We start from the raw sequence: 24,432 nt of genomic DNA, 5'->3' as shown, positions 1-24,432 counted from the left end.
CTGCCTGACTATTCCTGTCCTCTTCAATGCAGGATACACTGGTGAACACAGGCAAATACAGTTCGTTTTCTATAGCGATGGGGAGGAGAGGTGGTACACCCCAGAAAAAAAAACAGAAAAATGAGTACCAAGGAATACAATGCAGATATATATGGATGGCTAAGCTTGAAACTAGCCCAGGACCAGCATCACCACCAGTGAGCCAGATCTAATTAACACAGTCAGACCTCATCTGACTCCTGCTGACCCAGAGGGGCTTATTAAGTTGGGTGCAGATCTGGACCTAAGCTGCCTGCATGAAAACATGTGTGGATATCCCCAGGCTCTAAATTCAGTTTGCATTGTGGCTGTGAGATTTGCTGTATCTTGGATGAGTTTGGCATATATAACGTGTCTCTCTCACATTTGGACGTTAGGCTTTAGCAGGAAATAAAGACACAAATCCTTTATCTGAAATACATACTCCGTGTTTTGTCTGTCTGATACTGCTATTCCAAAGACTCAGCTTTTCTCACTCCAAAAATGTATTTGCAAGGTTAGTTATCTACAGAAAGGTGTCCGTAAGGACAGCTATTTATCTGGTGTCTATGATACTTATCTCAAAGTACAGCTTGTTTTGGTAAATAAGTTTATCTGGCCTGCCAATCCCTCAAGAACTGTGTTGAAGCTAAAATTCACACAACACTCTTACACACCCGCTAAAAACAAAACCTAAAGATTGATACCATATAATTAAACACTTCCTGGGAAAGCATCAATAGGGATTATTTGACCATAAAACATTATAATTTCAAACTGTTTAATTTGGCATTGAAGATGTCAAAAATAACTGAAGTGTGCAACACTAGGATTTAAATCAAAACACTAGCACTGTACTCCTGAAATATAAACACTACTGAAATTTTAGAGCAGCTACCAAATCAGGAATCAAAGCAAAGAACTACTGTGTATTTAATATTTATAAACTGTCTTTTAGCAAGATCATGACATTCCCTAAAGCAGTATGTGAAATATTTTCTATGTACAGGAAGGAGAAAGATTTGCTCTAACAGTGAGTGAACCTAATTTGCAGATTCTCTTGATGCATCATTTTCATTGCCAGCGAGGGGGAAAAAATGCTGCGATATTTCTGCAAAGAGAAATGCGTTTTACCTTACAATAAAGCAAAGCTCCTTAGTCTCTTACATATTAGGTATGTTAACCACATATGTGGAGTTACATTAACATCAACGTTACAGCTGGAATTGTTTTTTTATTATGAAATTTAGAGATTTATTATGAATATTTTAAAAAGTGTAAAACTAGCTATCAGTATTTCCTCAACAATTTTTCAAGGGGGAGTTTTAAGCTTCAGACTCAAAAGATTGCTTCTACCCTGAAACTTGACAAAGAACAGGACCAACTCAGGGCAGAATGTCCTAAATCCCGCTGCAGTGTAAATTAAGGGCATTTTGTACAAAGTGTTCTGCACCACATATGAGCCTGAAGCCTCTGTCTAGTAAAATGAGGTCAAGGAGCAGAAGGTATATGAAACAGTCAACCTCTGTACTTCCCAGCTACAAAAATTAAGAATAAATTACTGATCGTTCTAAAGCATTCCTGAAAGATGGCCAGGAAGAACAGCAGGACTGTTTATGATTCTCTTCTAGCCCAAATCTCCATTGGTTACTGAGCAAGGGCTCTTTTGTGAGACTATTAGAGGCATACTCACTGAAAGAAAATTGTGATTTTGCAAGAGGTATAAAGGACAGTATCTATATTTTCAGGGCGTTCCAATCAGCCAAAATATATGTATTTTAAAACTCCTTATATTTTGTACCAACTACTGACAGCGTTCCCGTCTTAATCTGTGGAGTCCTGACTGGTGGATCATAACAATCTGTCTGATCTTCACAGTTGTTCTTTGTATGATGAGCTGCTAAAATGCACTCCTTGTACACTAATACTATTTCACCAAGTAACTGGCTAGATTACACTAGGCCTCACTCTGGAGCTAGTCTAATGCTAAAAAACTACAAGCTACAGAAACTAAACCCCATCATTTCCTTTAGAAATGTTAGCAGACTCCTTGGCTGAATTCCTGGATCAAATAAGCAATAGTCTCAGCTAGGAGACTATAAACAAGGCCAACACAAATACTCTTTTCTAGACTGTGATGGACCCATCACATTCACTACCCATGCAGTAACGATGTTTGACAAGCTTGTCATTTATTAAGCCATTGCCAAGAGCTAGGTGATAAAGTGCTCTCCTGCTCTCAACCAGATGCATGCAACAAGCATCAGGGGGTTGTTTCACAGTACAGTAAACTGACCTTGTCAGTGGGTGCTGCAAAAGGGATGGCCCCAATTCCTGTACTGCCTTGACCATGCCTTCTTTCCTTCTCACTAGCATTTGCAGTGGGACTTGTCTGACTGTAAAAAGCCAGGGCAATATAAAACTATTTACTTTGGGGTTTTCTGGTTGCTGGCTTTTTTTTTTTGCTTGCTTGTTGCTGTTTTTCCCTTTAGCAGAGTTCGTTGTCTGCCAGACTCATATATAGAGCCAGCCACCCCCTAGGGTCGGACATGAGCTAGTACCAGCGCTAGCACAAGGAAAGCAACCGGACAGCTTCGTAAGAGCAGGCAGTTAGTAGATCAGTTTAGCTGTTTTGTGAAACCATACCCCTACAGGAGTTACACAGTTAAGCAGAATATTTTTCTGCCATCAGTGCAACTGATTCAGTCCCAAAGGAACTAATTTCAGACAAGGCTTCTTGTCTAATATGCCATAAAAGCAGTTTCTAATCTGTCACTTACAACACCATAGCATGGAGAAAAGGGGGGCGGGGGGCAATCACTACTAATGATTTATTTTCCCAAATGGAGAGTTAAAACAGTTAAACCTAAGTCTTTCAACATTACTTCTGCATCAACATATTCAAAGTGGTTTTAGAGATAATTTTGTGGGTGAAGCAAATTATTTTCTTTTCTTTATGAGGCAGTTGCAGGTTCACTGATGTGAAGCTGAACTAAAATAATGACACTGAAAATTTAACCAGATACAAATAAAGTCAAGTATTTGCATATGGATTTGGGTGCCCAATTAAGAATTACGTTCTAAAATTGCATCCATTTACCTTAAAATGGAAATAAAGAATAGTTCAGCTGTTGTTTTCCCTGCAGAAGATGGTCAGCTCTTTCCAGGCTCTCTGGTGCTTGCAAACCATTCACCTACCATGACCTGAAGCTCCCACTTTGATAAAAAGTGACGACCACTGTACTTTTTATAGTGGCTACCTTTCATTAGGACATGTTCCTTCAAAACCACAGGCTGGCTGGCCACATCTCTACCACATTTATGTTTTCAACACAGCCTTCATAACCTCTTTTCAAAAATAAGAACAGCAAGCAGCCTGTAAGAGGAGCTTTCTGCACAAAATAAATTTCCCTTCTTGCTACCCTTGTGAAGAGACCCTCTGAACTTGTCAAATTCACAGCTATTTTCCACACTGAGCATTAACATACTAAATATCACTAGAAAAATCACTTCCTGCTGGTATTTTACACAAAGAGTTACTTAAAACCTGAAATCAGCAGGCTGTGGCAGTGACTTTAAATCCCCATTGAGTAGGGATTATTTACATGTTAGACTGGGGTTTCAGGAAGTGCTAGGGGTTTACCTTTTTTCATCCAAGCTGACACATCCTAAAGGCCAAGGAAACTTTTAAAGCATTTCCTTACACTTTCAGAGATATGGCAAAGATTCTGCAAGAAATGTTTAATCCTTAAGTATTTGTAATTTCATTGAAAGTGGACATTGGAACACAGTACTAAGCTGCAGAATTTTTTTTTTTTTAGAATGAAGAAAGTAACTGAATCAGGAGAGTTCTGTTTGCAAACACAAAGTGCCTTTTTCTTCCAAGTGAAAGGCTAAGTTTTTGAAGATTAATAGCAGGCTTCAGTCACTGTTAGTAAAATAACTCAAGTGGCCAATACACACACAAGGCATAGCAACGAACAAGAACAGAAAACAGCTAAATCAAGAAACAAAAATACCAACATTTTAAAGTGGATACAAACATAGATACAGACTGATAGAATCCTATCTCTTTGCCATTCTCAAAGTTATATAATCAAGTCATCAAAAAAAGTAATTATTTTATAATTATGCCATAAAGGCATTTGACTGCAAATTTACCAATCAGAAAAATAATTCTACTGAAAGAAAACCAGACTCCCACTAATTAAACAGCTAGCAAGAACTGTATTATAGGGTGCTTGTATTCTGATCTCCAAATTGCAGATCTGTATTGAAATGATGGCTACTAGAATGCAGCAGTGGTTCAGGCAACCTTTTCTAGCACATGCATAAATACAACTCACAGCCTCAATCAGAAAACTAGAACAAAGTGTGTGTGTGTGCACGTGCGCACACACCATTCAACAGCTAAACATGTAATTACTTGCTTACAGCTCAGAACACACATTTACTTTCACTCATTTTACAAAAGTAAAAGGAGGACTATGCTTTATGGACCTGAGACTTATCATGGAAGTTGTGGCAGTTCATGTAATCTTCCTTACGTAAAACCAGATGAGAAAAGCACCACACTTTCAGACTCAAAAATATTCATCACCACTGCATATGAAGCTGCTTGCATAAACAGCATTCTATATTTAGAATAGGAAAGAAAGGACCTTGGTTTAAAGTTAGGCCAAAGTATACCAAAAAGGCTTACCATGCAAGCTTCTCTGGCTTGATGAACTGATGAGTCTTTTTCTAGGACTGCCTTATAATCTTCCAGAGCTTCATCTAGTTTTTCTGTTTTTTCATATAGTTCTGCTCTCCTCAGCAAAGCTCTAATATAGTTAGGATCTAATTCCACTGCTAGAAAACAAAAACAAAGCACAGTATTTCACTTGAAACATTTCTACACCCCTCAAATGAATTCTTAAGTGTGTATTAAATTCTCAAGTTATCTTTATAATGTAGCTTAGAATCAAGCAGAGTCACAGTTTTAAAAGCTAAGACATAATTCAGAAAGGCATACATCTGCCCGTGAAAGTCTAATGCAAATGTTCACATTTCATTTAATGACTACAGTCTATCGCAGATAGAAGTGATTTATAATGCACAAACATTTAATTTTGCAATACTATATAGGCAGAGATTCTAAGTGATGCTTCAGAAATTTTAAGGACCTGTAAGATATTCTTCAGCTTTTGTATATTTAATAAGTATGTATTACTAGATTACAGCTAAAGTTAAATATACCTAAAGATACACATAGCAGGGAAAATAAGCATTTCCCTGCTTATCTCAGTTCAAGTTGAGACAAACTCCAGGAAAACTACTGGCATTCTTCTGAATTTAGTATCAAACAGTCAAAATTGGGTTGGGAATCCACAAACGGTTGTTAGCTCTGCAAGTTAGCAGAGGGGCATGCTGACTGAATTTAAGCTTTTCCTCTCGTTATTCCCTTGGCAGCCATGACTGTGTTTACAGATGCGGTTAAGACTGAATGCTAAACTTAACAGTAACCTGCAAATGGTAATTTCTCAAGAATTTCTTCATCCATTTTTCACCATAGAAAGAGGGAATATGAAAGACTGCCCATTTTATAATTACAAACCCATTAAAATGGTTCTCAGGACAATTAAATCTAGGATTATCTAGCTAAATATTCTAGCTTATTTCTTCTGGAAGGACAAAGACAATGCTACCATCAGCAAGTTGCAGGTTAGTGTGAATTGCTCTGCTGTGTTCCAAGTGTTGCATTGCAGTTTGTAAGCCAAGTCCCTGGGGAGTGTCAAGCGATGGTAGGTTTAAGTCTCACTGCTGCAAAGGAGACTGATTCCCTTTCAGCCAATAGAAAATTAGCAGAAGTGTTTTTCAAAATGCACCACCACCAAAAGAAGGCAAACCCCCGAACTGACAGAGGCCAGCTAGAATTTGTTACCTTCAAGAATACTTGTAGCATGTACAAACTCATATTTACTGTACAAGCAGTGCTGGCATGCAGCCATTGGATTAGTTTTCTGATTGGTAATTTGGACTTTTTTCCCCAGCTATCATGGGGAGTTTAACAAATATTCGAGCATGGGTGAGTGGGTGGAAGCAATAAAGCAATGCACAGCTGAAATGATCTCACCAGAAGTTGCGGAGAAAAAGCTATGCAGGACAAGAACAGGAGAGCATAAGCTCTTGTGACAAAGCAAAAGCCTTGCATAAAAGGGACTTGATAATGCTTATAATTCTATAAGGCCTCACAGTTCTTTGGAATCTGGGATTAAACCAAGATTTTGGGGGGAATGGCAGGTGGAAGTGGGTTTAAAATAGTAGGTGTAAGGAAACAGCCTCTATAATAAAAAGACTTTCCTGTTAAAAAAGTACAAACAGCAGCCTTATTGGCACAAGAGAATAGAAAGTAAATTATTACAGACAGGAAAAGTTTGATAGACATTTTACAAAATAAATAATATAAATAATTCTAGATTTAGGTGTCTTCCACCACAGCTTTTCTATAAATTCTTTAAAGACACTTATGCCCAAAATTACAGCTCTGCAGTAAGGCACTACCTGGCATAATTACGTATGAGAGATCTGGCACAAGAGCAGCACACAGGGAAAAAAAAAGTCATACCTTTGCTGCAGTCACTTAGGGCAGCTTCCATCTTGTCCTAGAACACAAAATAGTTTTGTTATATTTAAGTCATATTTCTTGGGAAATAGATTATTTACAATTGCAAGCAAAAAGGTTTGTCTGGCATTCCAAGGAACTGGGATGTTCATGTAATCAAGGCTTTTCATACCGTTGCTTCTGATGTAAAGCTCTTTACCAGTGATTAGCATCCTCTCTGTGAAGGCTGCCAGCGTTCAAATTGCATGGCTGCCCCACTAATCGGTCTGCACTGAACAGCCGGCAGCAAGCTACAGTCAAAAGGCTGAGTCATATCTGCAGGCCTTGGCTTAACCGAGCTTTTCTACCTTTGTCAAATAATTGAGGGGTTGGAATAGACAGTTCCCAAGACTCCCAGGTAAATTCTTGTCTGTACGAGCTGAGACATTTGGAAAGCAGATACTGCCTTTAGCACTAATACAGCTTTCTCTACAAGGGACAATGCATGAGAGTTCCAGAAGTGGTAGGGACGAGATTTTAGTGCACCCAGACAACCATAGTTAGAAGATGAGAGCCAGGCAATCTGCTTATAATGAAACAAGAAGGAAAAAAAAAAACAAAACCCAAATTGCTGAGACAGAGATCCTATTTTCATTCAAACTAAAAGAGCTTAAAAAAAAAAACAACCACCAAAAAACCACTAGGCTGTTCTGTGCTTGTATTGTTGATCTAAGTAGCAGTAATCTTTCTACACCCAAGGAAGTATTTTCTCCTCCATAAAACAGAAGCTGTCTCACAGAAGAATGCCTCACAAGCTTTTATTGTAGTGCAAAGCAAATGGGTGCAGCAGGTATGGAAGAACAAACTTAATGGGGAAGTTATTAATAATATGAATCTATTTTCAGAGTAATGTATTGGTTTGTCAGGTTCCACTGATTTATACTGGTGAGATACACTAGTTTGTGCACAGTTCTTCTATCATCTTGGGCTCCTTTGGGGACTATTGGATTAGTTTCCCAGTGATATGAATAGTTAACATCTGTATTATGAGGAGGTTTTCCAGTTTAAAGCTTTCATATTTGAAAGGTTACAGCATCTGTTATTACAGATTTTGTTCCATTTTTTCCTTGTCTGCTCAAACAATTCCGTATCCCAACAGCGAGTTAAATAATTCTAGCCAAACCAGAATACTCTATGCTGAGTAAGAATTTATTTATTTATGCCTAAATATGGCTGCAAGGTTGTCCTGGTTTCGGCAGGGATAGAGTTAATTTCCTTCCTAGTAGCTGGTACAGTGCTGTGTTTTGGATTTAGGATGAGAATAATGTTGATAACACACTGATGTTTTAGTTGTTGCTAGGTAGTGTTTACACTAGTCAAGGACTTTTTAGTTTCCCATGCTCTACCGACTGAGAAGGCTGGAGGTGCACAAGAAGCTGGGAGGGGGCACAGCCAGGACAGCTGACCGAAACTGGCCAAAGGGATATTCCATACCATGTGACGTCATGCTCAGTATATAAAGCTGGGGGAAGAAGAAGGAAGGGGGGGACGTTTGCAGTGATGGCGTTTGTCTTCCCAAGTAACCGTTACGCGTGATGGAGCCCTGCTTTCCTGGAGATGGCTGAACACCTGCCTGCCCATGGGAAGTAGTGAATGAATTCCTTGTTTTGCTTTGCTTGCGTGCGCGGCTTTTGCTTTACCTAGTAAACTGTCTTTATCTCAACCCACGAGTTTTCTCACTTTTACCCTTCCGATTCTCTCCCCCATCCCACTGTGGGGGGAGTGAGCGAGCGGCTGTGTGGTGCTTAGTTGCCGGCTGGGGTTAAACCACGACAAAGGTACCTTTCTAAACAGAGCTGCATCTGTCTCAATACTGGAGGAAAACTGCAAGAAAGTTCGCTTTGCAGGAAGGTAAACTGAGGACAGGAGTTACTGTGCTATTTTTCTATAATAATTTAATCTTAAAAACAAAGGCAAAAATAGGGAGTAATTTCCCCTGAATTCTTAGTATCTCCTCTTTCTAAAGAAGTGAAAGTTTCTGTTCAGACAGATTGTGTTCTATGCCTTCCATGCTACGTAACTGCATTGCTGATTCTGGTAACATCTGCGCACCTGTCCCCAGTCAAGGAATAGAAAACATATGAAGAAAGCTGTAGCCATTCTATCCAGACCATGCCCTACTATATAGGTCTGTCCTACTATATAACAACTGTGAAGGAAGCAGACTAACTGAACTAATAAAGCCATGCTTAGGAAGTCCTGCTTATGCCTCAAAGCATTTGAGCCAATTAAATGAAGACAAGTATATGACAATCCAGGCTTTTAGAAAAAGCACTAACTAGCTACAATTCTAAACAATCTAGCACATGGTCTGCATACACAAAATATGCTTAAAGACATCTGTTCCACATGAACTTTGAATTTCCTTAAAATAGAGAGAATGAAAGAAAAATCAGTGTTTTAAACATAATGCAGCAGAGCAACTTTGAACAGCTGTTCCAATTGCAACTTTCAGGTTTGTATTCATCCTCAGTAAAACCAAGCGTACCAGCACTTCTACTGGGAGCATGAGAGACTGAGCAAGCAGCAAAACCTGCGAACAGCTTTATTCCTTTGCCCTCCTTTATGCACCCCTAATGACTTCATTATTGCCTTTGTCATATAATCAATACATTTATAAAATAAAAAGAATATTCACCTGTTTCATTTTTGCAGCAGCTCTGTTTGAAAACAAAACAGCCCTATCTTTTTGGAAGCAGGCTGGACAAATCTGCAGAGCCTTCGTGTAAGAGTCTTCCGCCTCTCCATAGTCTGCAGATACAATAGGAAAAAACCCAAACCAGACCATTTATTTCAAATGCCAGTACAGTCAGTGAACCACATGGCTAAGATTTCTTTGGAAACATTTCTCAACATATGATGTAATATTAAACCAGAATCAGTAGCTGCTCTCAAAGTACATTACTAAGTAGTACATAAATCAATGACAATTAATTATTTTAAAATCAACACCCTTGTAAAAGCAGAAATATAGTCCTGAGCTTAATGTAACAAGTGCAGCATGATGTGCATATAATTCTCATCCCTGAAATCGTTTCATTCTATTTGAGTATCAGCCTTAGAGATAGAATCTCTTTAGATTAAGTGTATCCTTGATCTGAAAGGAAGCATGTGCTGAAACATGTCACTGTGCTGATACCTCTTCAAAGTAGCTATGGAGATATTTTATTTGCCACATCATCTTCAATGACTGACTTAAAGGTCAGTCACCACAAACCCATTATCACCCGAAGGTCATCCGTCATCAAGTCTGGTCTAAAGCAAGGACCAGTGGTAAACCACACAGGATTATCAAGTTATGCATTTTTCTAATAAAGGTAGAGTCAAGAGTGAAAACGCCCTATACCGACTCTGAACAATGCCCTGCCAGCTGACAAGTGCATTGTCCTCAAAACAGAGCAATTCTTTCTGTGCACATTAGCTGGTGACCACCCAGGTGCTTAAAAGGTTGTGTATTTCTGATTAGTAAGCACTTTGCAGGCACAGGCACACTGAAAAGATCTGCCAAAGAATCTGTCAAGAGGCAGCTATGGATGAGACTTCACAAGATGATTCAGCCAACATTACAGTTTGCTGCTTTCATGGTCCAAGCAGTTCCCTTCTGCTTGCTCTGATGCTTGCCTGAATTGGTAAATCATTCCCCAGGAATCTTGCTCTCTTAGCACACAATAAGAGACCTCCAACAGGAAGGCCACTGTCTGGTTATCAGGTATACTTCTGGGAAGGGGAAGTTACTTGTTTGTGTCCCGTCTGACTGAGGAAAGTATGAATCTACATTTCCTGGTTTCTTTGTGAATCCTCTAGCCACCAGAACATTAGATGACAGGTGGGTGTCAAAATCACTTCCCCCATTATGTTTTTTAATTAAAAGCATTGGTACAGTTATTTATTACTGACCTCAACCCTGTTGTTATTTATTAACTATGTTCAGAACATGTCCAGTTCTGGCATAAGCTAGAAATTCACATACCTCTAGATTTTTTTTTTTTTAATATATGTATGTGTGTGTACATGTACATCTCTATACACAAATATACATGTGTGTACATCTCTATATACGCATATACACATAGGTATATACATGTATGTGTATATGTATATAGATGTACATGTAAGCAGATATAGACGTACATATATGTGTGTGTATGTATATACAGATGTCTATATATACATACACACACATATACATAAATAAAATGTATAACAGATAGAGTCAGTGGATAAAAAGAAACATGCAAATGCACAAAGGTGTGAGGGAGCTACTGAGCCACTGAGTCCTGCATCAATTCTAAGCACACAAATTAGCAAAACTCGGAGCACAGTGGAAGCCTTTTTTGATTAGTAAAAGAAACCTTCACACTTGGAAGGCAGTCAATTCTGTATCATGTTCTTGGGTTTAAATACTTAGCTTTCATGAGAATCCTGCTTTAGTAATCCAAGTCTTTGTGATTTAAGCTTAACTCTTAAGGAGGTCTGCTATCTCTTTCTGTTCTCTAGATCTGGATGAAAAATGATATAGATGATAAATTTGAACAATGATAGGTGTGAGAACTTCCTATGAGTTTTCTGCAACATCACCATGATGGCTAAGTATTAATTTAAGATTCTCTAACATCCATATGGTGTTAAAAGATTATCAACCCACCTCCTTTCTTGAACTGCTCATTTCCTTTCTCCTTCAGTGTTGTGCTCTCCTTTCTTCTTTTCTACAAAAGAAAAGACAATGTCTCAAAGTATTTAATTGAAATGAGCAAGTAGGTCAGCTGCAGTTCCAAATAAAGTATGAATGGAAATCAGAATAAAATATAACCTGAAGAATTGTAACTAGTACCGAGATTGCTTGCTTGTACTCATTGTGACGTGACATACTTTATATATCCATGAAACACTGGAGTATAACAACAAGGCAGTTAAAAAGCTCCAGTTCACGGACAACAGTATGCAGAAAGAGCATTCATAGTGAATTACATGGTTTAAACTAATACGTTAGCTTTTTAGCTGGCTGTTTGCTTGTCCTTTCCAACTCAGTTTAATTCAATCAGTGCAGCTTAATTATGTAGAATATATTTCAGATGTAAAGTCTCAAAAGTTTTCCTTGAAATAATTCCACCTCAGAAATTCAGTTACTTTCAGAGATGTACAAAGCATGTTGAGCTGACTGCATTAGAAACAGGTCCATGGATAATACTGCCCTGAAAGATTTCTTATGCAGAGAGTGACTAAACCATCAGACCCAGAGACGGGAAGATTGTTCTGTTATACAGTGAAAATTGCACATGCTGCGCGGAGTTGTGTTTTCAACCATGAATGTCTTAACAGTACTCTTGGCACAAGTGAAGTTGACATGAATGCTCTTAGCCTCTGACACAGAAAACACAGGATGTCATCAAGCCATCTCTTCAACCTATTTACAATGGAAGTCTTTCACATGCAAACATACCTCACACAAGTAAAAACAAAGCAGTATAAGTAAGACAGTAACATCAAGAAGCAATGCTCATGTTCATGAATCATTTCTATGGTAGAAAAATGATCATTTGACCACTGATTTTTCCCCCAACACACATGCATACACAAAGGATTTAAATCAAGGTGTCTACAAATTACAGATCATTGAGCAATTAAAAAACCAACACTAGGAAAAGGAGCAGTTTCTTTTCCTGCAGACTGTGTAAATCAAGGATTAATGCAATTATCAATATCGCACAGAACATCTCCTTGGAAACAGCTAAATATAGTACCCTTTGTGGAGCACTGCACCATCTCACAGCTATGCCAAGTAGCTGACAAACAATACAAAATCAGAGGTTCTCTCCTCTTGCTTTTATTGGTTTTGGAAACTAATTCACCCGACCACTGTCACCATCTTACTGATAACAGATCACAATGCTCTGAAAACTAGATTCAGGGGAATGGCGTTCAGTTGTGACACACAAAATTACACAAGTAAAATATCATCTGACCCTTTTGATACATGCCTAGATAACTAAATTTTTTCCTATCACCTATTAAATATGTTTTCTAATACTCATTGCCCCTCACATTTAAAAAAAACTCAAAACATAGGTCAGGCAAAACATGCACCACTATTTAGAAATTGGCTTTCCTCCAGGGTGGACTGACAAACCTACACAAGTCCTTCCACAATGTCACTTGCACCAATGTACACAAGCCAGTTGGTGCTTTCTAAATATGAGCATACAAACAAATTTAAATACTTAAGGCACAAGCTGCATTGAAAGCACAAATTCTTTGTATATATGCAGGATTCTGCTGTTCTGCACAGGGAGTACATAACTGCAATTGAAAGCTCTACCCAAACTTTCGAAGTGCCAGACAGAACAGCTCCAGCAAGGTCACTGCCACACGCACTGTCGGCCCTCCACAGAAAGAGATTTTTAAAACATCTTGAATGCATATAGTGTGAAAGTAATTATAGAATTAATTTTCATACCAGTGAAAAAAGCAGCCAGATTTCAGCACAGAACAGGTTTGGAGATGATGATCCTGCTGGAAAACATGAAAGATCTACATAGATGACCCTCATTCAAGAAAAGAAATGCTTGAAACGCTAGCCCTACTGACTTCATTGCTCATGACCTACTTAGAACTGGCCTTTAAGTGCCATTAACTGATTCACTGTTGCATAAGGTAGAGTTACAACTCTACAATAATGAAAGAATTTTTTTCATATAAAATGAGAACTACTGCACAGTCACAGTACTCCTGATGCAGAAACCCTAAAATCAAGGAACACTGGATGAAAAGCTTTACCTGTATTATCATTATTTTGTTTCATTTTATTAAAATTTTTACAAAGTATTATATGTTTACCCCAGTTAAGTATTAAATGCGAATATAAAAAGTGATTTGCAGCAAGATGGCTTCAGGAAAATAAGTTTGTTTTTTTTTTTTAAATATAAAGAAGAGTTAAAAGAACAAAAAATATTCTTCAGTTGTGGGATTCCTTCTCAGGTAGCCAAGAGGATTGTGACCTAGAGTCTCAACAGCACAGAGGAAAGACCGAGGTGGCTGTGTGGCCATGTTCACTGGGGAAACATGGGCAGATGGAAGTTCTGAGCAACTGAAGAGTTTAAGGACTGTCACACCGGGAAGCTAAGGATTCATATAACTCTCCTGCTCTGAAAGCCTGTTCCTTGGTATGTCCTCTTGCCTGCGAATCAAACTGCACAAACTTGAAGGATAGAGGACTATTAGTCACATAACTGTTACAGACGTACAAGTGTCAGTGACAGTCTTGCGGTCACTTCTATTTGACCAGAAAAGGTGTTGTCTAAGCATGTTTCAGAAGCCAGCAGCATCGTTAAGAACACCGTATATGGTTTTGCATCTTACTTAGCCCCCTGGAAAGCAGCAATGCAAGCAATGCAGTCCTGGTTCAAAACCAGTATTTCTATTATAGCTTGACCAACATTTTCAAGATATCCCTGTATTACGGGTTTCAGGATGTCCCTTAAGTTCCAAACTACAAGTTTTCACAGTGTTTTTCAAAAAGGTAAGGTCTACAGGGTATCTCATGCATCATTCTGGATTTGCATTTGAAGTATGACCCGCAAGTGATACACAGTAGCAAAATATCCCTAAAAGCAAATTCCTCTGGCTTTTCCACAAAATGTAAAAGCATATGTATTAGCACGTCACATCCTAAATGCACTGCCCTCTAAAGTGCACTATGTATTTGTGAAATAAATACATCATTTATTCCTCCATATATACATTTCTTTAACAGAAACTCCTGACACAAAAGCAGTGGAAAGTCAACTATTTTGGATGAATTTACATTTAACCTGAAAGGACTGCTCCAATGGATGCTGTTAGAATCTGTCTTCCATTCAAATTCAGGGTAAAAAAAGAAAAAACAAAACACACAACCAAAAGCTAAAGCGCTGTTGGAAGACATAACCTCTTCACTCAATATGCTGCATTTCCAGCTTTGATGGACAACTGCAAATTGACTGGTCATCAGTTTACTGTGGTCATATCAGCCCAGAGTGAAAAAATTGCAAGTGACTTGTCCTTGGGACAAATTTTGCACAATGTCATTTCAGTGTCCCCACCCACTCATTTTTCAGAAAAAGATTTAAGTAGCTGCAGGGCAGGCTACCCTTTCCTCAGCGAGGGAAGTAGGTCAGACTGAACTCCTAGAATGCTCTGCCTAAGGAAAAGATATCTTGACCCACTACATTCCCTGAGGCTGCTCATATACGAATGACATTGGGGTCAGGCACAACTTCCTCAACTTACACTCCATTATGATTTTCTGCTATTCAAAGTCAGCCAAATCTTAAGGTTTGTTTTTTACAAATTTTACTAACACAAAGATGGCAAATTCCAAGCGGCAGGCATTATTTTTTGATGTACAAAGTCAAAAAATTATTTTTTAAAGTCCAGAAGAAATAACTATGTTTAACTAGTAATACGATTCTTAAAGGATCTGATTAGAAATGTTTACAGATTTGGATACTGAATTACAATCGTCCATATCCTGAAGAAATTAGGATCTTAACATAAACCTGCCTGGCAAGCAAGAGGTGCTGAAGATTAAGGCCTGATCTGAAGTAAGACAGCTTGGCCTTCAACAATAAAGTACAACAATTCAAACAAAAGGCCACCAAATACAGTCCCTGGACCTCAACTCTGCTAAAAAACTCAGGGTTAAAAATAAAAGTATTAAAGCATTGTTCTACTATTAGAGAAGAAAGCTGTTTTGTTTTGGAAGTAACCAATATAATAAAAGTGCTGGAAGTGAAATCCTTAAATATAGCTGGTGAGAGCTGAAGGACAAACATCCTCAGTTTGTAATGCTTCCAACTATGCTTCCTCTGGCTGTTCCTATGCATTTTATTTGATCAATTGATTTACCTTTGCTAGGGAACTGTTCTTGGCTCCAGTTTTGTCAAGAGCAGCAAATGCGTACTCTCTTCTCTGTAAGGCTATTTATACAGCGTGACAATGCACATCTGCATCTCATATACCCTTTTGTAAGGTCACCAAGTAGCAGTCAATGTAAAATTACTGGGGTTCAAAGGGTGCACAGAAGCAAGGAATTTAAATAGATAAGGAATATATTTTTCAGCTTCAAATACCAATTCTATCTCTAAGTCATCCATTAGTAGTCATCTGCTTCCCCCTGCAGTTTTGTGAAGCTATTGCTGTATCATGCATTCAACAATTTGAATTTCAATTTAAGGTTGTAGTCACTCAAAAAAATCCTTTTTCAAATCTTGCTAGAATCACTTGAAAACTGTGCCAAAGCTGCCCTCTACACTCAAGAGGTAGAGTAATAAGCATTGCTAGACTCTGGCCGACTTCTGCTCATTCTAACTCCATGGTAAAGATGCATTAGTCTTTCTACTGCCACATCACTACCTTTTCCTGAAATCATAAGCAGCACTTCCAGAGACAACAGGTCACATCCATCCTTGACCGTCAGTTTAAGTTAACACGCCAGACTAACTGTGACTATTCCTGAGTGACAATACACGCCATTCAGTTGTTCCTGTTCCAGAGGCAACAGCCTCAGACAGAAAAGTGGAACTGACCACTTAATCCATCACCACCACAAGTTGAAAAGGTCTCGATTTGACAGTATCAGCATCTTTCAGAGAAATGCAAAAATGAATATAAGACTAAAATCAGATAGCACCACTGAAAGAAAGATGAAGGTATACTTTTTCACTCTTTCTATTAAATTGCCATCCAGCAAAAGACTGTTTTTAGTTTAAAAATGTAACGCAAGGAACTATAAATCACACAGGGAGATTATAACTCCAGATTTTATCCAGGTTCTTCTCGCCAGCACTTGGAATTAATTACTCCAGCTGATACAGATATACTTCTCAAATGTACTTCTCCAAGCTTTGATTAACTCAGAAAATATAACGGGATGTTTGTTCTATTTTGCAAGCCATAAGACAGGGCAGTTTTAGTGTAGCAATCCATCTTTTCCTCCAATTTTACCAAAACAATAGCATATTTAGTACTGGTGCTGTACTGTACAGAGGATTCAGGTTATTGAAGTAGGTCATTTGAATAAGAGGATCACCTTTTATTAGATTTCACAAGATTGCACTGTGACGCCTTCAAAACCCAATTGTCTTGCAAGTTTTATTGCTATACAAAATAATTTTGAATGCTGATGAGAATTGTTAACAAAAGATACAATCCTTATTGGTATTTATCAGTAATTTATGTAATAAATTTTACTGCTGTGCAGTCAGTTGGATTGTCTCATGTATTAATAATCTGGTTTTTTTGGTCCAACCACATAATTATTTCTGGAAAGAGTTCTGAGACTATCTCCAAGTGATCAATGCTTGGGACTGCTCCAAAATATGACTCGCTTCGTTGTACCCTATATTCCAGTTAGTACCTTAGCTTTTATTCTGTAAATACTATAGAAAAAGCAGCAACTTTGACAGAGTCAAGGTTACTATACTATATTGAACAGATGGAACTAGGAAAACACCAAATGCTGAAATGAATGACTACACCTGAGAAGTCATCTCAGAAGAAATCCCAGGTCAGTTCTTCAACCCCTGGAAAAGCAAATTCTATACAGAAGCTATAGTTCATGGAAGAACAATGGGATCAACCTGAAGCATGGGAAAGAAAGGGTGAGGAGGGGAGCAGCTTAAAGGAAATTTATCAATTAAGACAATGTTCTCTAACACATTCTAGAACTTCTGTAGAAAATAGGAAAAAAAAAAGGGGGGGGGAAGTTTTACTGCTTAGCCCAGAAATGAAAAAAGAATCTCAGGTGTAACTCAAAAATACTATTTCTCAAAGATCAGTTTCACTTAATTCTTACAGAGCTGCTAACAAGATACTAATCAAGAATCTCCTCTACTAGAGCTGTGTTCCTTGTCTTGCTGACACATTTCCTAGTGTTAAAATAGAAGCTGAGCATGATTACAGCCAGCTGTAGCTCTAATGCACATGCAACAACCCAAAGAAGGGAATCTGCTTTTGAGGAATATTAGATATTTATTCCAGGGTCTTACAGCAGCTAGAAAGGAGTGTTCTATATCCAAAATAAGAGATTACTAGGCCAGGTGCTTAAGTCTTTGCCAGACAAGGCCCAAAGAACAAGACAACATCTGTCATGATGGAAGAGCATGAGGGATTCGGAATCTTGCTGCTGGATAAACTCATAATTAATGGGTGTGCCTCCAGAAGAAGACCGGGTCAGACTGAAACAATTACCATGTAACAGCTGTTGGGTGTCTTCTGATTAATTCTGCAGACTAGACCAACGTCAAAGCCATCACTGTCAATGACAACTAACCAGAAAAATCTGTTTGTAATGCATCAAAAGCAATTTACTGCTCAGTGCCTCTGCTGAGGCAGCAATCAGCATGCTTTTGAAACAACAACAACAACAACAACAAAAATCTTATAAAAGTGAATTTTGTTTCAGGCTGCTTAATTCTTAAAACACTCAGAGTTGCAAGTCCAGGCAAGTAACCAGGCTCTATGCTACATCTGTTTTTAAGATTACTTCTTGCAGGTTTGTGTCTTAATAACACTTCAAGTTCTTATTTTGCTTCATTGTGCAGAGAAGACTTCTTATGGTATCAGTACTGGAAGTAAGTCCTGTTGCTTAAAATTAAAATCTCACTGTATGGGGCTCTCGAAATATAATTGAGAGAAAATACACGACCACTTGCTCCTTCACTTTGATCTCTGCAGCAGCTTCTGCACGGGTTAGAATTTCTGCTCAGACCTGGCACCATGAAAGCTTGCACATAGGATACGTGTAAATACACAGAGCAAGGACTAGAATCTGTCTTTGCATCTCCAGAATAAATTAGAGACTTTCTTTTCTATAGCCTAGTTATTGGAGAACATCATTCAAAAGAACCGGTTTGTTAAAGCTGCTAAAACATAACAATGGGCTTAGTTCAAAAAAACAAACCAACCAACCAACCAAAACTAGCTATTAGCTCCATAAATGTGATTTGAGCAGGGCTAACATCCAGCTCTCCTTATGACTTGAGTACATAGTTTATGCTTGGTGCTGCAACCACAGTTCATAGGAAGTTTTTCTTATTTAGGCAAGTAGTCTAATCGAAGAAAATCCATCTACCCCTGTATGCCATCATAAGGCTGCCTTTTGATGTCTACTTTTACCAGCACTGCCCTTGATCTAAAAATACAGCATTATTTTTCATCTGAATCATTCCCCGTAACTGGTTCACTGCACATTCACACAGAGAGGTGTGCTAGCACAATGAAGAAGGCAGCAGGGGGCTGAGAATGACTGATCAAGGACTGCCTAAGTAGCAAACACAGCACTGCTGCTGAGTGTCTGGTCACAACAGTCAAATAAACAAGTTCTGAATATTTCTGCCTCATTTTCTCCAGCTGCAAAAAAAATATTGTCCTTCTTCTCAAAAACGACCTTTTGAGTAACTGGAAGGAAGTTTAAAATGTTTTAAAAACTCTGAATAAATGTATGTACAGCAGCTGTTTTCAGGTGGTAACTGCAGTATTTTTTTCTTAAAAGCTGCATCATTTAACAGATTCTTTTTATAATAAAAATATTTTTAAAAGTGAAATGTTCTATATAAAAATAAAATAAAATTTGTAGCCATCAATTCCCAATACTGTGAGGAAAGTTGCAGCGGCAATTCAGGAACGACCCATCCCCATGGTTTTACTACACAGAGAATGTAAGGTGATGCAGGGTAAGATCATGCAAATGGGCTACTTCAATAGTTGTAACAACTGCTGTAAGCTTCTAATTCATCTCTAGTTTCTGGATTTCTCAAGCTCTGCTTGTAAGAGACACCAACAATACTTTGTTAGAGAAAAAAAATAGCTATATTTTAAAGAGGGCTTATATAATCCACTCAGAAAGCTCTCTATGGAACATAAACAAAGTTCACAATGTAAGTATTGCCAATCTAACAGTTATGGTGATACTAAGAGATGCAATCCCTCCATTTCATTAGGTGTAATCATAAACTAAGCTGAAAGGCACAATTACTCAATACCACTGGAAATAAACCTACAAAAAGATGAGAACTACAGCTGTCTCCATACTTTCTCTAAGGAAATCTTTCCAGCTTTAAACAGTTATTATTTTGTATTCCCATAGCACCTTTCAATGGAGTTCCACAAAGCTGAATGCAAGTATTCAACATTCACAATTCTTTCGCTCACTTTACAGAAGGTAAAAATTGATGTGCAAAATTAAACGATTGCCTAACAATAAAGCAGAAACAAGAGCAGCATGAAAACTAAGACACCCAATTTCCAGGCCTGCTGCTCTTTCTAGAGTTTAAATCTATGACATCATTTCCCCCAGCTTTTAGCATTTTGCCTATGAAACTCTCAAGCTGCCTTCAAGTTATAGGCTGCTGCAGAAGCCTCATTGTGACAATGTTCCTTGTCGTACAAGCAATAAATACAAGTAGAAAAAAGGGACTGTTTAGTCTAAACTGGAAAAGACACAAGGGCAATGTGATAATGGTTTTTCTGTGTAGTGAGCAGGTCAAGGAAAGTGATTATTTCCCTCTGTTCATCACCTGAGAGAATGCATTTGGAGAGTGCCTAGTTTTGGTGTCCCCTCCATACAAAAAAAAGCAAAACAGACATCGACTTCCCAGAGGTAGTTCAGCGGAGGGCCCCCAAGATGGTCAGGACACTGGAGACCATGACCTAAGCAGACAGCCTTAGAAGAACTGAGTTTGTTCAGCCTTAGGAAAAGGCGGCTCAGGGGAGACCTCATCGCTAGAGAAAATGGAGATGGACTCTTCCTGGAGGCATGTAGAAAAAGAAGGGCCAGTGGTCACAAGTTGCAACAAAGGAGATTCTAATTAAATACAAAGAAAAAACACCGTGAGGGTATTTAAACACTAGAACAGGGGCCCAGACAGGCTGTGTAATCTCCAGGCTCTGAGATGTTTGCGTGGCTCTGGGCAGGCTGATCTATTTTATCTAACTTTGAGCAGGGGGTTGGACTAGATGACCTCTTCAGAGGCCCTTTTGGGGCAAAGGATGCACCAGATAACCTCTTGAGATTTCCCCCCACCCCCATTATTCCTTATTAGATCTCAAAGTATTACAACTGCCAAGCATCATGATGCCCATTTTACAGATGTCAAAATTGAGAGCAGAGCAAGCGAGCTATGAAGCGATTTCCACAAGGTGAAGCAGCAGACAAGCATTACATTTAGTCTCATTCCTACTTCAAGGAGATTATATTCCATGTTCCACTTTCCCACTAGTCCCATATTGCTTTTCCACCTCAAGGAACTTCTACAATAACATGACAATCTGTACTACAGATGAAAAACTACCTTTTTGTCTTCACTGATGTATTTTGGTCAGAAATCCCACCCTACCAGTAAAGGAACTACTTGAGCCACAACTTGATTAAATTTCGCTATACTGGTTTATAACAAACAATCTAGATGTTTGGTTGCCTCCGGCATCTTAGCTCTGCATATTTCTGCCCCTCATTCTCTATTTACAGTAGCTGGCAGTAAGACCATGGTGTAGTCAAGTTACTGCCAAGCCTCTCCCTCTTTCCAACTTTTTTGGGCAATGTATAGCCAGCATTTATTTACTTATACAACACAGACAGGGCGAGCCAACAGTTAAGAAAGGTGGTCCAGCTTTACCAAGTCAGTTGAATTAGAAAAGATCAGCCTGCCTGTACAAGAGTAATAAGCCCCTATAAATTCACTGACACATTCGTAATATTTTAAGCACTTCTAAAAAATTAATTTGGTATGACCCTTCATTTCTTCTTTTTCATCAAATGTCTCATTTTAGTAGTACTTGTCCATTGCAGTAGCAATTTCTTCTATTGCTCCTGGTGATTTGTGAGTTTCCAGAACATAAACTATACAGCTATACAATACACTATCCTCCACTACGAAGTAATGCTTTCCTAAGATACAGCCTATCTTCTCTTGTCAGCTGCCACTCCTTACTCCGCTCTCTCCTTCCCTCATCATAATCAGTTATTCAATGTTACCTGGATCCAAATTATGCAGCTAGCATTTCAGTTAGGACTCTATTTCCTTTATTAAAATAAGATCTAATTCATGCCTACAGGACTATAAAATAAAGTTTGCTGAAGTCTTCCCTTCACGTAAGTTACAATATGTCATAATTCCATCTTTTCCCCAACTGCCAAAGAATATAGTAGTACTTTTCATCACTATTTCAATTTTCAGTACAAGTAACTGCTCATTTGGATAATTCAATCAGATTTTAAGAGGATCAGTTCTTTGAAACATGATCTGTTCAAGAGGCCAAGCTATAAAACTTGTCAAAAATAGTGTTTAAAAAAAAAAAAAAATTACAGGAGTTGTATGTTGGGACACAGATTTTAGTTTAGTATCTTTAGTCCCCCACCATTTGCAAACTAAAGTTGAAAAAAAATTAGGAAAAAAAAAAATCCATGAATCAGTAGAAAGCCTTCTACCATTTGCTATGAGAACATAATTACCAGCAGAAATCACCGCATTACTCAAGTGAACAGAGTGTAACCTTGAACGTCATTTAACAAGTTTTCTCAAAGTTAGAAAAAAAAAAAGAGTTCTTTTTTTCTAACTAGTTGATGACCATAATATCTTAGAACCCTGAAAACTAACTGCTGTCAAGTGACACCACTGACTGAGGGTCAAAAAAACTGGTTCACACAGACTTACAGGGGAGTAAACACCATTACAGAGGCTGTTGGACTTCCCCCCAAGACCTATTTCATTACTCCCCACAACATTATCCAGTTTGTTACCCAAACATTTTGTCCAATGTAACCACACTGAAAGTAAACAAAGCCACACATTTAATGTGTTTTGTTTGTTTAAAGCTTAAGTAATCTATAGGGATACTTTCAAATTTAATCCCAATTAGTTGTATTACTTAAACTAGCCTTTCAGATATGAAAACTATCCTGAAACCTGCTCTGAGTTTTGGAAAAGCACCTTGCAGCTAATCAGGCAAAAACAATGAATGCACACAACTAAATAACACGCAACAGGGAGATTTTTGTTTCTTATAATCTCTCTGAGTCACAGTAACCTTACATGGTGGTGAAAGTAGACAAAAATCTGGAACAGAATGTGATGATTAAGAACAGCAAGGAAAGCTAACAAAAATATTTGTTACCTAAAAGAAGAAATTGAGAACAGTAAAACTAGACACATAAGAGAGTTTTAAAGGTCCATTTTCATGCTGGTCACAGACCGTTCAGAAACGTGACACTGAAAATATATCTTTTTATATTCAACACTGGTATTTTGGATTACCTGTTTTTCTTCTTCTGGCATATCTTTTTCTAGTTCTAGTAAGTATTCTTCATCTAGTTCTGTCTGCTTCCTTGAGCTATTCTCATCATTCCGTAAATTCCCTTCATCATCCAGCATAGGTTCTTTTGCCTCAAAGGAGTCGTGACAGTCATGGAAACACTCATCTGCTGTTGTGGGATCTTTGGCTGAGGATGGTGTATATCCACCTTCAATGTTTTTGGGATTCTGTGCATCTTTGGGGCCAGTCTCTGAAGACTTCTGATCAGAAAGCTTTAAGTGATCAAGTAATTCTTCAGGTGGACTTGCATCTTTAAACTCCTCCATGTTGGACTCCTTGGAGGGGTTAGGTTTTTTAGAAATGACAAAGAAATAACCCTCAATAAACATAATATAAATGCCTTGTCAGCAAACGAATCTCTAAAGTACTTAAAAGTACTCTTGGCATCACCTGAGGGAAACTATTAGCCCTTGGGGGAGGGAGCAACTTGTATATGCTTCTTCAACACACTATACAGCGACATGGGGCCGGTACACTGTTCCCATAAATAAGTTAATTCACAAGCTCCGATTCCCAGGACCGGCACAGCACTATGCTACGGCTTCTCCTTTGCAGTGGGACATAAGTCACACACACTTGCCTACCCACAGTCCTCAGCACCCCCTCGCCCACCCCGGCCCCCTGCGGACTGCGCGCAGCGAGCGAGCCCGAGCCCCCCCCCCCGCCGCCGCCGCCCCAGGCCCCGCCTGCACCGCGCTCCCCTTCTGCCTCGTCACGACCCCCCCAGAGCCAGGCCCCCGGCAGCCGTTCCTAGCTCTGTCACCTCAGCCCTGTCCCGCCCCCTGAGAGAAGGGGCCGGGCTGCGGCCAGCGCCCCCCATGACACCTCCGCCTCCCGCCGGGCCGGGCCGGGCCGGGCCGGGCCCACCCCAGCCCAGGGCGCCCCCCCGGCCCCGGGCAGAGACCTGCGCCTTCCCTTCCGGCCGCCGCTCGCCTCCCGCTCCTCACCCTTCACCCCGCAGGTCGCTTCCTGCCGGCGCCAGCCAGTAGGAGGAGGCCGCGCGCAGGCGGCTGGGACTTGCAGTCTTGCGAGGGCGCGTGACGCACAGCGCGCGCGAGGTTGGGGCGCCTCGCGCCAGTGGGGCGCGGGCCCTCCTCAGGCAGAGGGCGGGTGTGGGCGGCGGCCGCCCCCGGCGGGAGCCGAGCCGAGCCGAGCCGAGGTGAGGAGAGGAGAGGTGCCTCGCCCTTGGCCGTGGCCTCTCTCTCCCCGAGGCCGCACTCGCGTGTGCGTGGGGCGCTGAGGTTGAGTTTTTTAAGGCGGGCCGCTTGCACAGCCCTTTCGCGCACCTGGAAGGGGGTCTCTTGTGGTTATTTGGGCTCACTGCAAGGTCGGAAGTTACACCCTGAAACTGCCCCGGTGGTCGCATTGGGGCAGGCCCCTGTTGGGCCGGGTGCAGGGTAGCGCTGAGGATGCGGGGAGGCTGC

At 39.6% G+C, this 24,432-nt stretch overlaps 1 protein-coding gene across 2 annotated transcripts in view; it reads right to left on the bottom strand.

Annotated features, from left to right (window-relative positions):
• The window catches only part of TTC1 (tetratricopeptide repeat domain 1), a 33,249-nt gene extending 9,291 nt beyond the window's left edge, over positions 1-23,958 (bottom strand). Inside the window, exons 1-6 of one of the 2 annotated variants that reach the window (XM_076349649.1) lie at positions 23,913-23,958; positions 22,951-23,283; positions 11,307-11,367; positions 9,300-9,412; positions 6,626-6,662; positions 4,721-4,869 (exon numbers count right to left, since the gene is read on the bottom strand). In XM_076349649.1, the coding sequence (XP_076205764.1) occupies positions 4,721-4,869; positions 6,626-6,662; positions 9,300-9,412; positions 11,307-11,367; positions 22,951-23,274 (684 nt within the window). In that variant the 5' untranslated portion in view covers positions 23,275-23,283; positions 23,913-23,958. Of the gene's footprint in view, positions 1-4,720; positions 4,870-6,625; positions 6,663-9,299; positions 9,413-11,306; positions 11,368-22,950; positions 23,284-23,771; positions 23,871-23,912 lie in introns of those variants that run through there. The other variant, XM_076349648.1, reaches the window with a different exon arrangement.
• Positions 23,959-24,432: the final 474 nt, after the last annotated feature.

The sequence above is a fragment of the Aptenodytes patagonicus genome, chromosome 12, assembly GCF_965638725.1.
Source record: "Aptenodytes patagonicus chromosome 12, bAptPat1.pri.cur, whole genome shotgun sequence".
Lineage (NCBI taxonomy): Eukaryota > Metazoa > Chordata > Aves > Sphenisciformes > Spheniscidae > Aptenodytes > Aptenodytes patagonicus.
The sequence above is the reverse complement of the archived record's forward strand: the minus strand, read 5'-3'. Positions and strand labels throughout refer to the sequence as shown.